The sequence below is a fragment of the Cuculus canorus genome, chromosome 1, assembly GCF_017976375.1.
Source record: "Cuculus canorus isolate bCucCan1 chromosome 1, bCucCan1.pri, whole genome shotgun sequence".
Classification (NCBI taxonomy): domain Eukaryota; kingdom Metazoa; phylum Chordata; class Aves; order Cuculiformes; family Cuculidae; genus Cuculus; species Cuculus canorus.
The window spans coordinates 166,513,145-166,529,484 of record NC_071401.1 but is presented as its reverse complement, the minus strand read 5'-3'; the positions used below and the strand labels follow the sequence as shown (position 1 = coordinate 166,529,484).

Here is a 16,340-nt window from a genome sequence, read left to right as displayed (position 1 = left end):
GCCACAGACACCTCATAAAACACTCTCAGAAAAGGACGTTGCTCCAAACAAACAGAATAGCTGTCCTGGATTGGGTCCAGGGTACTCACGTGGACAAAGAGGTTGCCTGTACATTGCATTTTGAGAGTACTGTCAATCCCAAGTTTGGCACCAAACCTGAAGACAGCCCGGGTGTTTACTTGCTGTAGTCACAGTACGGCCAGCTCCACAGGCAGCTTGCTTCCAGCTCAGGTCAAAGAGAAAGTCACTACACCTTTGGCAGGCTGTAATCTCTCTGGCATGGCCATCTTCCATGTTTCTCGCCTGTTGTGGTCAGTGTTTTACATAACTGGTCACTGACAGATAAGAGAACCATGAATCATTGCTTAATAGCCTCAACATTACCTATTCTGAGATCAGAAGGGGTTTAGTAATCTGAGGTGAAGAGAAATAATAAAATTTCAGGTGCTTTTAGTGACATCATGTACAACAAAGTGAATACTCTCTGGAGCTTTCCATGTGAACAAAGGAAGGGGATTTTCCTTAGAAGTTCCTGAAATGGTGATTAAAGCTTCACCATATTGTTGTTTCCCCTGTTCCTGTTTCCCAGACACATCAGGATGGCAATCTGTATCTCTTTTAGAATTTCCCTTTTCACTTCACATGCATTCATGTTATCTAATTGTGCGAGGGGTAAGTGTGTGGCTGGTACTCCTTCTGCTTAAGAAAACATGGGCAAGGAGGCAGCTATTCTAGCCTGGTAGGCACAAAGGTAGCTCCTGATCGTGGGACAGATATTACTAAGAACAGATTTCTTCTCACACTGCTTCTCTTTGGAACTGTAATCTAGTTATTCTCTGGGGTTTTATCACCATGCGTGCTACCTCTCAGTTGGCTCACAGCTGCTGTCAGATTTGAAGCCCTTGCTGATTGCTTTCTAATTAAGAGAAGGTCTTAAGTCCTCATTTCCCATAAACCTCTGAGTAGAAGGTTGGAACAAAACCCACCTTTGATTGCTGGCAACCAGCCTGCCTCTTTGAAAAAGAGAGGTCTTACTGACATAAATTCCTTGCCAAGGGGTCACAGAGCTGGCTGCAAATAACGTGATGAGCCCAGTGCCAATTATAAGACACCAGGAGGGGGCTAAAGAGTGCGTATTTGTCTCTCTCAGGTCTGAACATGTGATAATTTTTGCTGTTGCTGCTAGAGGAAGAATATTCAGCTGCAGCCTGAAGGAATGGGAATGGATCAAGAAGCCAAAAAAAAGACAGATAGATTGCAGGAGCAGTTCAAATGATGGGAGCCTGACCCAGTACAGTAGCAGGAGGGATGCCAGGCAGCACTGCAGAGTATGGCACCTGTGTCTGTACTGTGGAGGGGAATACAGAAGCAGGTTTATTAATCTTGTTTTATTGATGGAACTGATAATCCAGTAGGAAAAAAGCCTGATTAAAATAATGCAGTAAGTCAATGATACTGCTTGGCTGGCCATATGCTGTACAGGTGTGTTTTAACTGATTATCATTTTCTTAAGCAATTTATTGGAAAATTGGATATCAGTTAACACCCTTATGTAGAAATGACATGAGGACTGCATGTCTCGGGGCTGGGGACGGTTTGAACTCATAATCAGATTAAATTACATTAACTTGGGCATTGGATGCTGACTGGTTACACTTGAGTTATTTGTTTGGAGTTTTTTGTGGGGAGGAAGGAGTGGCATCTTTATTGGCCCCTCTATCTTACTCCCCCAAAATAGTCTTCAGTACTAATTTTAGTTCTGTCTTGACTTTATTGCTAAGTAAATTTTCTGGGTTAGTTAATTCCTACCTTTTGGGGAGGAACAACAATGAATAACCCTTATTCTCCTGTGAAGACTTCTCAGCCCAGCTTCAGAACAGCACCACTAGATTCAAATTTCAGAAAGGGAAAAACTTGGGGAAGAGGGGAAACCTGAAAAGAAGCATATCTAGACACAATCTACTGCATTTTACTCTTTTATATTGCTCTCTTTCATTTTAAACAGTTTTAAATTAAACTGTTTAAAATTAATAATTTCTACACCTCTTAGAAGCATTCACTGCTTGCAAAACAATTCCTCCAGATTAATAATAAATTTTGAATCTATTAATAAAGTCTGTGTAGTTAGATTGCTCAAACTGCTCTTAATTCTAAGTTCAACTTAGACAGACCAGAAGTGCATCATCTAATAAAATAATTTGTGAAATAATTAATATAGAAATTGTATAGAATACAAATTAGCCAAAGTATGGTTTTTTTCATTTTGTTGCTACGTTTGTTTAGTCATATTTCATTACTTTGTAGTTATTGCACAACAATAAAATTATACTATAATAAGATTAGGACCTTGACTAAATCTACAATAGAAGTCTTACCCTAGCTAAGTGTATACTGGAACAATTATCCATTCTAATTATTTTTAATGGCAATATTGCTCTTTTCATCCTTGTAATACTGAATGTAGATCTGTGGCATGTTCCCACTCCATCTTTTCCCCCATAAAATTCTCAGACACCATCACTAACCTCTCCAATTTTTTTTAGGCTGATTCATTTTCTTTTCTTTGTGTTAAGTGACTGTAGTCCAGTATAAATTCCAAGTAACAGTTCAAGTCCCAGTCTCATTGATATTTCTTTGTATCATTATACCATACATATTCTGGAGAACTCAGACATGCTTCCCATGTAAAGAACAACTGTTAGGATGAGAAGTCTTGAGTCCTGACCTCTTCTTTCGCTGACTGAACCAAACAGTAAATACTAGTCTTTTTTCTTCTGCTCAGATGAATCTCATATTGCTCTGATTAAAGCATCAACTTACAAGCTGTTACTAACACTTCTCACTCAGTTTACTGCCATGATATAATTCAAATTTTCATGGAAAGTTCAGTGTTGCTTTCTTCCATTTTTTACCTATAATTTCCTCATAATAATTTAGCTTTATTATCCAGTACTGAACAGCACAAAGAACATGTAAACACAGAGACCTCTAACTTTTTAGGAAGAAGGTCTCTTTTTATAATTAAGTAAAGAATACCATAGTTTAATTCAGTAATTGCTCAATAATTTGAAAATGTTAACCCATGGCTTAATGTAGTTGGCGTTGCCTTCTGTGCCTTTGTTCCTTTGTTCCAACTTTATAGTTAATGGAAAACCCTAATGAACAGGTGAGAGCTGCTCTGCATTTTTATAGATAAGATCTTGTGGTAATTGTGTTGGAGCTGAGCAGAGGTAAACTGAAAATTCCTTTGAGACGTATATGGCAAAAAAATTGAGCTAGTGCTTTGAATCATAATTGGTTGCTAAACCTACACACATGGCTCAAGGTGGAGAGCAGCTCAGTAACTTAATTGTGTAGCCAAGTGGCTTTTAATGAAAATATATTTTGGTCACAGCTTAATATCCCAATATCCATGAAGCCTATACATAAATCTACATCAGATGTGCTCGCTTCCTGAGGGTTTCTTGCAGAAGGTGCAGAATGAGAGCTCTGAGAGGTGCTGGCCCGCTTCCACTCCCTTTTTGTACCTTGCTGAATAGAGTCTGTTTTAAGTGAGTAATACACTAACTGCAAAGCCAGCAGTTGCTCTGGCATTGCCCAAGGAGTTCACAAATTTACTGATACTCCTCTTCCTTCTCCTGTTCTGCCTCTACAGCTGCTGGGAGTGGGAATTTTTATGTGCAGAGCTCTAAAATTTCTAACAGAGAAAAAGACTCCTAATAGAAACCTGTTGGCAACCAGCTTGCCTGCCATATCTCCATTTTTTTTATTAGGACACAGGTCCTTGGGATGTTCTCCAGACTGAAAAATCTCCAACCTGTTCTGCTTTAGATGTTGCTATACTATAAATAAAAAGCATGTGAAGAAACCTGCCATGACTTATTTCCAGATCTTTCAGGAAACTTTTTTCTGAATTTAAAAGTGAAATTGAATAATCTGTTGTTATTTGCTTTTTAAGGTAGTTACAGGTTACGTAGCTTTCAAATTAATTCATAGACATCTAGTTATGAAAAGAAATCTATTGCCATTTTTAAAAGGTAGGCAGGGGTGAATGTTACAATTTGACTGTATTTAGGCTCCATCACTGGAATGTAGGTTCCCACGTAGAAATCTAATTATTAATTCCTTTTAGTTTCCCATAGATGCTGAAGAAAGCATCTGCACTGGAGATTTCTTTTCAGAAATCACATTTTTCTACTTTTAGATATCTCATTAAAAGGGGGCTCTTCTGTTGTCTAAGATTCTCTAAAGTTTGTGAAAACGTGATGGTAAAAATGAGGTTCCTAGGCTGTCACTGATCACCCTGCATACAGAATATTTCTGCAGAATTTCATGTAAAAATCGAGCATGCTTGCCATGACATGCTGCCCAACATTGCAGAGGATGCAGAGGATTTTTGAGGTTACACACTCTAACATAACATGTTATCAAATAAATTATGCTCTATATGACCTGGAGGGTTTTTCCTTTGATTTTTATTTCACTTTCCCTTTTTTTCTGAAGTTTGCAAAGCAGAATCCAGAAAACATGACAGTCCCCTTGGGATTTACATAATTCAGTTGTATAACTCAGCAGTCTCTCACTGGGGAAGAATGGCTAATGGTATCAGGCAAAATCAGTGTTGCATTTTCCTTGGCTAAAGCACAGGAGCAATATAGCTTTTTTTCTGCTAAGAATAAACTGAAAATACGATTCAGATAAAGTAATGACAAATTTTTTTTAAGTGTTCAGGCCTGCTCTATGACACTTGAGTTTGTCCAGATTCCATGAAGCTAAGTTCTGCAAGCAAACCTCCTCTGTGCCTAATCTGGGACAGTTTGAGAAAAGATGTGCCCACACAGTTAATTTCTGATCCTCATTTTAATGTCCAAGCAGACAGAGGCAAACTAATTGATAGCTTCTCTTTTTCATTTGACGTTCACCTCTGTAGATCTTTGCTATCTTTCCCATCTCCTCCGTAGACAGATTTCTTCCAGGGCATTCGTTCTGTTTGCCCAATGTTTCCTTTAGTGTACTGAGCCTGTTGGATGTAAGTAAAATTCAATTCCGTAGTCAGAACCTGGAATTTGTAAGCACTGTATGAGAGGCAGAGGTATACATAGTATATAAGATACAAACTTTTTGTTTTACTACTTTTTAGTTTTGTCAGTTGTGACTCCAGAAAACACAATTGAATTTCAGACATAAAAAGATTTGTGTAAAGGCTTGCAAAATGACAACCAGAAGATGTCAGTGGGTTGAAAATGAGTTGCTATTTAATTATGAGAATGCTCCTTTCTAGACTAAAATGTTTTCTTAGAGGCTATTTAATAATGTACTAAATACATGTTGCTTGACTCTATATTATACCGCATATATTTAGACATTTGCTGTTTGCATGAGTCACATAAATTTCTAGTGGTATTGGTCCATTTTCATTTCCATATCTACCCACCTAGACTTTTCCAGTTCTTACAGTTTGGTCCTTTTCCTGTACCTGAACAATATACCCACCATCCAAGCTCCAGACACCGAGTCTTGAAATGAACTAAAACTGGGTGGATAGTGTCTAAACTAGCAGTCTCCTCCGGTTGACTTTGTATTTCAGAAGGTGGATCCCAGGGTGCCTCTGTTGGATATTTCATGTACTGCTCTTAATTAAGTAACTGGAGGGCCACATTTTAGTCTCAGCAAGCATACAGCTCCCTGTGAGGGGAATGGAATTGCTTGTGTACATAAAAGACTAGGACTGGAGATCTTCCATATAAAATGTAAAAAGCTACCTAGAAATAATTGCAATAAGATAACACTCAGATAGATTTCAAGGTACAAGTGTTTGATCTTACTGAAGTCAACGAGACCTTTCCAGACAGACATTAGAATTGAAGTCAGGCTTATTTTTTTTAAATTAACCTCCCTCGGGAGGCCTCACGTGGGTTGTTTATTACTGCAAGGTGAAATGTCTATCTGCAATGAATGAGATGTGTCTTACGGAACTGAAGCAAATGCGTGAAGTGACGTATATATTCTTTTCCAAAGAATTACTTTATGTTATAAACTTAGGACCTTTAAAAATATATAAACTCCAAACTTTGAAATGCAGGAAGGAGAAAATGCTCTACAAATGACTAAAAGGGAATTAGTGTTGAAACTATTCAACACATCTGTTTCAGAAATGGGTGGAGCATCATTGTGGTCAAAAATTTCCTGTGATTTTTGTATGAAGTGCATCTCATCTACACAGCACTTTGAAGTGTCTGTTCTGTTGTTTAAGATGCTGTTATGTATGTGTTACATGAAAGTGCTACTGCTAATAGCCTTGCCCTGAAGATAGTTTTCTGCTATAAATCTGTCTTCACTAATGAGAACATCTGTAATTGCAGAAGAGGCACTCGGCTTCATTAGCAGCTCCAGCCTGCAAGGGATCAGCATAGCATTGACATCATTGCTGTCTGTTCTTATTGGCTTTATTTTGGGAGCCATATACTGGAAGGTAAGAAATATTACATTTAATTATTTACATAGTGATACTACTTTTCTTAGATATGGAGAGGTGGGAAGAGCAGAACCATTCTCCGTTTGAAAGCAAGAGACATCTCTTTTGATCTTCACTGAACTGTGTGACATGCTAATGGCAAATTCTTGAATTCTACCACTGAAGTACAAATGTCTTATCACCATGATAGATGTCTAATTGGAAACTGAAAACACAGGATTTCCCAGTTCCTATATTATATCTTGAGAAGAGGATTCTTCTGCTTTTGCCTCTTGTGCCCCTGCCTACAATACAAGGGTTTTGACAGTAACATTATACCAGTAGTAGATGTATGTTAGATGACAATATTTGGCCTATATTTTGCATGATTACTTTGATATTGAAAATTTAAAGCAAACTGAAACATAAAATGGTTAAGGGAGTTGTTAAAGAATTATTTAGAATATTGATATATAATGCATTTTCTTCCTAGAAAACACATCCGAAATCCAGACCAGAAAGTGATGAAACTACACAATATCAGAATTGTCAAGAGGAAAATGAGATAAGGTATGCTGTTTTCCTTATATATACAAATATGTACAAATATATGCAAATATATACAAATGTAAGTTTATCTTTGAGAGCTAATTCTTGAATGTTTCTCTCTAGAACTAAGAGAAACACAAAAAAACCCAAACACAAGAGTTTTGCTGTAGAGGCAAAATGTGTGCTTAAGGTGTGTCCCTTAAAGGAGTTCTTACTTTAAATAGAAAAATTGATACTGTGCAGATTTCTGTATACAAAATTTTATTAATGAGACGTTGCCATTACTTTAGGTGTTCTTATTTCCACTGTGAGAAAGGATTGCCAAGGGGGAATTATAGGGGAAGTAACAGTAAAAAGTGAATGTCTTCATTTGCTGGGTGGTGGAAAGCTAGGTTGATATAATGTAAATAAATAGAAAACAGTGTCTTCCTGGCTGCACTTCTAAATCCTTTTAAGTATTTTTTACATTAATATTTTGTATGTTCTCTTACTTTTTCACATTCTCCAGGGTGTGTATATAAGAATCTATGTTTTCCAGGGGTTTTATTGTTTAGAGAAAGGTAATGAGAACTCATTCCAGTCCTAATAACTTCATAAGGTTGTCCTGAATGATTCACGACTCTGTTCATATTTAAACACTGCTCTAGCTTATTCTTAAGAGGAACAAAAAATCTGTGTAACTCAGTTAATCACTTCAGAAATAATCGTTTAAGGCATTCAAAGTGGCTTGGACATGACTTGGGCAAGAAGTCTGTGAAATTCAGAAAAGGACTTAGGGATATTTTAAGTTAGAATGATAGTTAGTTCATGCTAAAATGTTTTGAGGGCATTATTTAACCTCATATTTCTGGGTGTTTAATCAAATTTAAACTGTGAGGGATAAGGGAAAATTCTGATGCAGAGAGTTAAAGGATATATCTTATACTGTAGGTTTCTCATGCTGCGTGAAATGCCTGGTGCTGTCTGCTGTTGAAGGCAGGAGCAGGCAAGGTTTTGGTCACAGAGGCTGAAATTTTCAGTGTTTAAACTTTCCAGAAAAATGCATTCTTGGAACAAGTTTCTTTCACCTGCAGCACATAGAATGGAAAACTGTATTCACTAAGTATATCAGCTACTAAAAATAACTCACCCTCACCTCATCCTCAGAGATAGAAAAACTTTTGAAATGGAAAATGCGTCTTCCTTTTAATGTCACAGGAAGTATAAAACACTGCTTTATAGGAGGAAAAGAGAAAACAGAACAATTAGTTAAATGCAGGAGAAGGTCTAAACAGAAAATTTAAACGGGTTATATTCTCCATCAGAAATCTTCTTAAATGTGTTGTGCATGTTTTTTTCTCCCTCCTCCTTGAGGTATTTGAAATATTCAAATTCTAATAGTTTTGGTTCCCTTTTACTATATGTGCATGTTTTTATTGTAACTAACTGATAAAACTTACTGTTCTATTTCTTTGAAACGCTACCAATGTAGTAATAAAGTACCTTTTTTTGTCAGTGTGTTGCAGCAAAAAGAAAAAGAACATCTACAAGTGTAGCTGTTGTGTTTTCTCCCTCAACACTGTTACCTTTTCATATACTGGTAAGTTGTTACAGCTGAGAGTCTTACCATAGGCTTAAGAACTCCTGTCTGTGCAAATACAAAGTGATTTGGAGTCCATTTCAGAGAAAAAAATATAAAATAAAACTTATTATCAGTAGAGTTTGTTTGCAGTGAAGATATTTAGATGCAAATGTAATTAATCTTGTATCATTAATTTAGGCATTTGACTTTTAACATGAATATTGCAAAGCAAAATATGCTTAAATTCCAAAGTGAAGGACAGCTACAGCTTCTCCTTTTAGTGTGAGAGCTAATATGGAGGAGTCTTTAGCCTTTGTCCTACAGCTGATTCAAAGCAGTGTGACCTAAAACACATAATCCTTAAACCAGCAGATAAGTGCAGGAGAACAGGCCAACTAGTGCTGAGCTCCTATTAATTATTGTTTACTCAGCATAGCAAGTCTTCATAGCTTTATCAGACCCATCATTCTTGCTTTAGTATGTAAGAGTGAGCCGCAAATGCAAGCGAGCTTTCCTGGTCCCAGCAGTCCTCCACAAGACAGTGCAACCTAGCAGTGCAGCGGTACAACAGGAGTTGTGCTGCACTTAACCCACTGCACCTCTGGCAAGGGTCTGGAACTTTCAGGAAGTGCCGAATACTTCGTTGTATATCATGAGTAGAAAGAGCAGCCTAAGAGTGTAACAGCCAGTTCAAGTTTTGCAGTTCATCTTGTAGCGGTCTCTCTCAGGTTTATTGCAGGGTGTTCGTTGTGGTCAAGTTAGCTACAACATGAGAGATTTCGAGTCTAACTGCTTTATTCTGACACTTGCTCGCTGAGAAAGGAACTGCATCGGACAAGTCGTTTGATTTTTTTCAAAGATGTAAACTCAATTTGGTATTGGCTTGTCCAGATTGCCTCAAAGGAAGTTTGTTGTCATACATCTGTTAAAAGCTCTACTGTTTCCTCTGTTCAGAGAGGAAATCTAATCAGCAAAATCATAATTTCTGTTTTTCTCTTCAGGCAGGTAACAGTTCCATGTTCGCTTCATAAATGAAGCAGCTTTAAGCACATTCGTATTCCTTCTGGAGTGACAGACTGAGTCTGCATCTGTTGTTGCTGCCCATGACTCCATAGACATGATACAGAAATGAGGACAATTTGTGTTCGTTACTGTGAAACCAACACTGAATTGAACAACAGCAAGAAGAGTGTGCACTTAGCAGGACTATACCTTATGTGAATATCTACCTTGTGTGGCATTTTGTGATTTTTATTGCATTAATACTTACACCTGACTCTGGCAAACAAAGTACACGTCCTGAACAATAACCATCTTTCAAATGTCTACAACTGTGTGTAATCATGGAAAGTCATAAATACCTTTGCATCCTTAATTTAAGTTCTGTGTCCTCTGCCTTACCTTCATGTCTTCAGATGGGGTTCTCCGAACTGACAGAAAATGCGGAAATGGATACAGATAACATACCATTCAATATTGTATATAAAACTTGAAAACAAAGTCATGCCATGGACTTGTGTTCCAGCCTTTTACTTACAAGGAGCTGTGTTTATGCCTGGCAAAGGTCATGTAAAGCAACATGTAGTCTCTGTCGGGTGCCAGGTGGCTGGTTGCCCACTCTAGAAAGCCTCAAGAATTCATCGCCGTTGGTGGTCTCTGTTCAGGAGAAGCAAATACTGGATGAAGACAAAGTGCACAGGAGGTGAAAGTACCTCATGGAACTTAGAAGCATTATGAGTAACTGTTGGGTATGTGAACGCTGGTGAAGTTTCCAGCCGTGCGAATGGAAGTGAAAGTAAAGAGTCTGAATCGCGTTCAAACATCAGAATAAAGACAAATCCATGAAATGCATTTTGAATCCTGAAAATGCATGCCATTGTTACCTTGTCTTTAAAAGTATAACATAGAAAATCTGAAAGATTTTGAGAATGTATTTATCTTTTACTTACATCAGCTGCGATTAGCATTTGCGTTGTGTTTTAAATGGTTAGTAGACTTTGTTATCCTGGCTTTCTACACTCTTAAAGTTAATTCTTGAAACAAAAGAGAAAGGCTGTATTTCTCACTTGTCTTTGCATCTATTGCTGTTTTATGATCTATGGGACCTGTACAGGATTCACATACAGACATGCATTTTCAAGTAAATCCTAAATACTATGGTAAAAGTTAGAAGTGTAGTTGTGCATCTTTTTTTCCTGGCTCTTTCCAGATAATGGGTATGAATTATTTATCTGTATTAGGGTTTTGTACTTCAGAAGGTAAAGGTAGCTCACTTCAGATGACAAATTGTCATCTGTCATCAAACTCACCAGGTCAGCAAGAGTTTTAGTTTAAATAACTTGGAAGTTATTTTTAAAAAACAAACACTACCTTTTTAGTGTTTTGCATAAAGTTGTTCTCTTTAAAATATATTGTTACTTAATTTTTAATCATCTGCTGAATTTTATGAGAACCATGCATAAAAAGAATATTATGTATGACATACATATAATATATATGTGTGCGTGCGCGAGAGAGAGTGTGTGTGTGTATTATGGGTAAAATTCATCTTTCATACTTACTGAAAATAAAAACCCTCAAAATCCTACTGTCTGATGACAGAGCTTACGTGTGCATGCAGCCATTCTGTGTGGAATTTTGACCCTACTGCGATCAATGTCAAAACTTATTGTGAATACACTAATACAAGGATTTGACCATGTGGAATTATTTTTATTTATACTTTTTGCACTTTCTGGGTGTCAGAAGGAGGTTCTCAAGTCCCTCTCAGCTGGTGTAAATTACCATAGTTCCATTAATGTTAACAGAGTTTTGAGGGACTTCTCTTAGAGTAAATCAAAAGAAGCTCAGTGTGAGAATTAGGCCTTTATTTTTATTCAGAAGGTGGTGGAGCTGTCACCACTTAATAAGAAAAAATCAAGGTTACTCATCACTTCTGAACAGCAAGTGCATTGCAGATTTTACCTCTGCAACAACGGAATTCTCCATCTGCAACTCAGTCTCATTTGACATTGTGTAGCTCTTCCTCAAAAGTCCCTTGGACTTTGTGTTTCACACTTACTTAAGATTTAGCTTGAAAGAAATGTCAGAATGACCTAATGGATGGGAAATGGGCACCTTATTGGTAGTGCAGGGAATAACTATGTATTGGTTTTGATGGAGTAGAAGACTATGCATAATAAATGGAAGCAATTTATCCATACACATTTTACAGAAACCTTAAATACTTCATGTTGCTATACACTATGTTCTTAAACCAAGCTTATGGATTTGATGTCTTACAGTTTTTTTCTCAAATTCAGTTAAAAACAAATCCTGTATTTATTTATGTTCTTTGTTCATGAGAATGTTAGTTTTTCTAAATGTTTTTTTTCCAGAAAATCAAGTACACAATAATATTGCACATCACTGTGCCCCAAATTATACTTTGATATTCAAAATGCACTGTATTTTAGGCTTTTTAGTCCACTGATTGATACTAAAGTAATTATCCATTGTAAATTGAAACATACATTAAACCCTTATAGGCTGCTGCCAAATGTTCACCTTTGAAGAGTAACATCTTCAAATAGTAGCTAAGTTACTTTCAAATAATATCACCTACTTTAATCTCTTCCATTGAGCAAGGTAAATTCAAGGCTGCGTGAGAACAGAAAGAAAATTCATGTATAAACCTTCCAACTTCACATTGCAAACATTATTCTTAGAATATGAACCAAAGTCGTACAACACATGAAGTGGCAGAAATGTAATTGGAGCTCATGGTTTTCCTGTTCTTTGTACCGTCTTTCAAGACATCTGAACAAAACATTGGGTGTTCTCAATCAGATATTATTTGAAAATTTCTGTGCCCAGTTTGTACACCCACTGAGGAGTCCCTTACTTCAGATATAATGAAATTTTGTAAGACTACTGACTTGTGCTACCTATTTTAAATCAATGCAAATAGGATAATTTACTGCTCAGTCGAAGTAGTGATGGCAGAAATAGTCTCTTATTGTTTCTTTGTAGTCATAAGCTATTTCACTTCTGAAGTGATCAGTTTTTCAGTCTTTGTTTTTGAGTAGACAATAACACATGCATTAACACAGAAAAAACTCGCCCTTTCTCTTAAACTGAAATTGAGGGAAAGTTAGTGTTGCGGTTTTTTTATATGAAAGTTAGCCAAATCTTGTTTTCAGATATCTCTGGTTTTGTGAGAAATTAACATTTTTAGGTTTCCTTTGATGTAGTTGAACTTTGCATGCAATTAATAGTGGCCCTGTGAGAATAAAAAGCAGATAGTGATATACTGAGTAACTCAATGTGCTACTTCAGATGTGTGTTTACTTGAATAAATTAATGGTACTTATTTCATCACAAGGTCATTTTATAAATAAGCTTATAAAATGTGCTATATAATGGAATATGTGGACAATCTGCACATCTTAGATTCTGATCTCTACCAGCTGTTTTCTCTGTTGCTCTCTCTTTGTAATATGCTGGAACTGTTCAGCACGCACAATACAGCTATTGAAAAACTAACTCTATGTATAAAACCAGATATTTTGTGTTATATTTACATCTAGAAATTATCCAACATTTTTCAATTCAGGAATCTGATTCAACTATTAAACGCAAATCTTCAGTAATGGTGGCATGTTGCTATTAAGATCTCAAATTGATGGAACGCGGAAACTTCAGACTCTTTAGTGATAGAGACATAGACTTTTGCTGGTTGTATCATTGGCAAATTCATTTATTTTGAGGTAAATGTCAACACAATCTTGCATAGTTACATTCTGACTGAAGGTAATCAACACAGTTTATAAAATGTGATGTGTCTGTATATAAGTGTCTTCCTAAAGATAGATGTTTTCCCTGATCCTTTTTTATACCAGTTCAAATTCGGAATTTACATTATATACATATACTTTATTGTTCTAAATAAAGATATTATGCACTGCCAAATAATTAGTATATTGCTTTGTGCCACTCCCATTTCAGACCTTTTTTAAGTCCTGTCATCTCCTGAAAGAATTTTCTGCTGGAATGTATGCTACTAGGTGCAGACTTCTTCATAATGCATTTCATTTCTTAATCAAGCATTTTGAAGTCTTGTACCATCAAAGTACATATCCTCGTTATTGGCCTTCAATGCTGATCCGTAGTGAATCTGTGATGTGAAAATTAATCAAACTTTGGATTCTTGTAGCTCCATAATGAACTTAAATCTGTGCCCTGCTTTAGGCGGTTTTTCACATCCTGTTCTTGCTGTTAGCCATGTATTAGGATTTTGATTTAATTTAGCACTAAAAAGTTTGAATGTTGTTAATGCACTTCATTTGCAGTAAGTGGCATTTACCAACTCAAAGCTGTATTACAAATAACAGAGTTTTTCAGCTGAGATTAGAGCTTACCCTGTAAGCGTGGCATCCTTCCTTTCAGATTTTAATAGTTTATTGTATTTTTTCAGTAAGAAGCCCAAGGAAAGGGGAGGAGTTTAGGAGAAAATACTGACCTCCTCAGGGTTCTCTGGCATCTCTCTGATCCTGAGAGCGAATGGGGGAACATCAGCCTTAGAGGAAGAGATAATCCTTCTGAGACTTTAAATCTACCTTTGAGAAAGGTAAGGAGACTTTGAAGAAATTGAGGTGAAACTGCAATAGGCAGATATAGGGGTTTATAAATAGGAGTGACGTACAGGCTGGACTGATGAGAAGGAGCAGAGAACAGGGTAAATGGGCTGGGAGATGGGAACAAAATTTGGGGATGGCAGAATTTAAGGCATGGAGAAGAATGAGAGCTACGGGTGTTGAAGAAACGCAGAGCTGCTAGGCTTGAAGGTTGTGGAGCAATGGACTCTGCACTGATGGTATAGCAGAAGTCATGTCTTAGAGGGACAAGTGGCGTTCAGCCACCCGAGATTGAGCAATAACAGGTCTGTGATGCCCTTAGATGTCCGGGGCCGCACGCGCGCTACACTGACTGGCTCAGCTTGTGCCTACCCTCCGCCGGCAGGCGCGGGTAACCCGTTGAACCCCATTCGTGATGGGGATCGGGGATTGCAATTCTTCCCCGTGAACGAGGAATTCCCAGTAAGTGCGGGTCATAAGCTCGCGTTGATTAAGTCCTGAAAGGAGGTTGTGGAGAGAAAGGAGCTGGCCTCTTCTCCCAAGTGACTGAGGACGGGACAAGGGGGAATGGCCTGAAGCTCTGCCAGGGGAGGTTCAGGCTGGATATCAGAAAAAAAATTCTTCACAGAAAGAGTCATCGGGCACTGGAACAGGCTGCCCAGGGAGGTGGTCGAGTCACCTTCCCTGGAGGTGTTTAAGGAACGGGTTGATGAAGTGCTTAGGGACATGGTTTAAGGGAGTGTTAGGAATGGTTGGACTCGATCCGGTGTGTCCTTTCCAACCTGGTGATTCTATGATTCTATGATTCTATGTCCTGAGGAGCAGCACTGGTGGGTCAGAGGTTTGATGGATGGTCAGTTCAGCTAGGGCTGGGTGAGCACCACATAGTTGCAGAGGGTGGAGATCAGCATACTTTGTGTAGAAAGAAGTATTAATATAATAAAAAGGAGGCAGACTCAACCTGGAAATCTAGGAAGGCAGAAGAGTACCTAGAAATGAGATGTGAGAGCTCTTAGCTAACAAAACAGCTCTCGCTGAAGTTGAGAGCTGGTAGTTGTAACTTGTATAGATGGAGTAGAGTGAAAGTCTGGGAAAACAGATGTAACTCTCCAGCCAAAAAGACATCACCATAATGTTTTTGGTAGTGTGACTTACAATTTTTGGTGCCTTACATGATAGTGACTGTCTACTCCCCAACACTATTTCATCTGAACACTGGAGACTTAAATGTGCTAAAGGATCGAGAGAAATATTTACCTTCAGTTTTCCAATTTCCATGTCTCCAAAACAATGAATATGAACATCGAATTCAGAGGCTGAAAACAAAGGCAATCTTTGTTGAAGGCATGGAAAGATTAATAATGGCATTTTCTTACTTCTATGAAGCATAAAAACAATGCTTATTATAATAAACTGCTTTTTCTTAATAACAACACATTTGAACAGCTTAACACTTCCCTGAAGTAGCGATGTTTTAGGTCAAGTGTGTGTATGTCCACTCCACGTACACTCCATAAAGCACTCCAGTGTAATTTTATTCCATGATAACAAATGTATGTTACTAAACATATTTTTGCCCAAAGATTCCGAATACTAATACATAGGATGTTTTTAGTTTTAACAGGATGGGTTGTTTCAGGATTTCACACTACATTAACAACTTATAGAATCACTTCCTTACTACTCTTCATGTACCTATTGATAGACATTCTTCCAAAGTTCAAACTCTTCTGGAAGGAAATAAGTTTCCCAATAACTTCACTGAAGCATGTGCTAACAGTATTGAGTTTCATGTTGTTAAATGCTTAAAGGGAGTTATTGTGTGCACATAGTAGAAAATAAGTCTAAACTGAAGTAGACTGCCAAAATTGTGAGCAGTGAGGGAATGGCAGTATGGCACTACTTTTTTTTTTTCCCATCATATCCTGAGGAAAGTTATTTCAACATGCAACAGGAAAAATCTCAAATGCAATTATGGTTCCCCTGACTTGTGGCCCTTTCTGCGAGATCCCATGATAAGCAAGCAGGAACTAATAATATAGATTAGACTTTTTCCATACAGACGTGAGCATTGGGCTTCTGGCCACTCACAAAATACAGGGACAATTTTCATTCTTTTTTGGCAAAAAAAGATATTTTCTTGAGCTCATGGAAAAATATT

General features: G+C 37.4%; 1 protein-coding gene across 4 annotated transcripts in view; it reads left to right on the top strand.

Annotated features, from left to right (window-relative positions):
* The window catches only part of KITLG (KIT ligand), a 55,980-nt gene extending 42,474 nt beyond the window's left edge, over nt 1-13,506 (top strand). For all 4 annotated transcript variants that reach the window (XM_054068913.1, XM_054068904.1, XM_054068922.1 and 1 more), the window contains 4 exons: nt 6,363-6,472; nt 6,948-7,024; nt 8,499-8,582; nt 9,566-13,506. In XM_054068913.1, the coding sequence (XP_053924888.1) occupies nt 6,363-6,472; nt 6,948-7,024; nt 8,499-8,538 (227 nt within the window). In that variant the 3' untranslated portion in view covers nt 8,539-8,582; nt 9,566-13,506. The remainder of the gene's footprint in view (nt 1-6,362; nt 6,473-6,947; nt 7,025-8,498; nt 8,583-9,565) is intronic.
* The last annotated feature ends 2,834 nt before the right edge of the window (nt 13,507-16,340 follow it).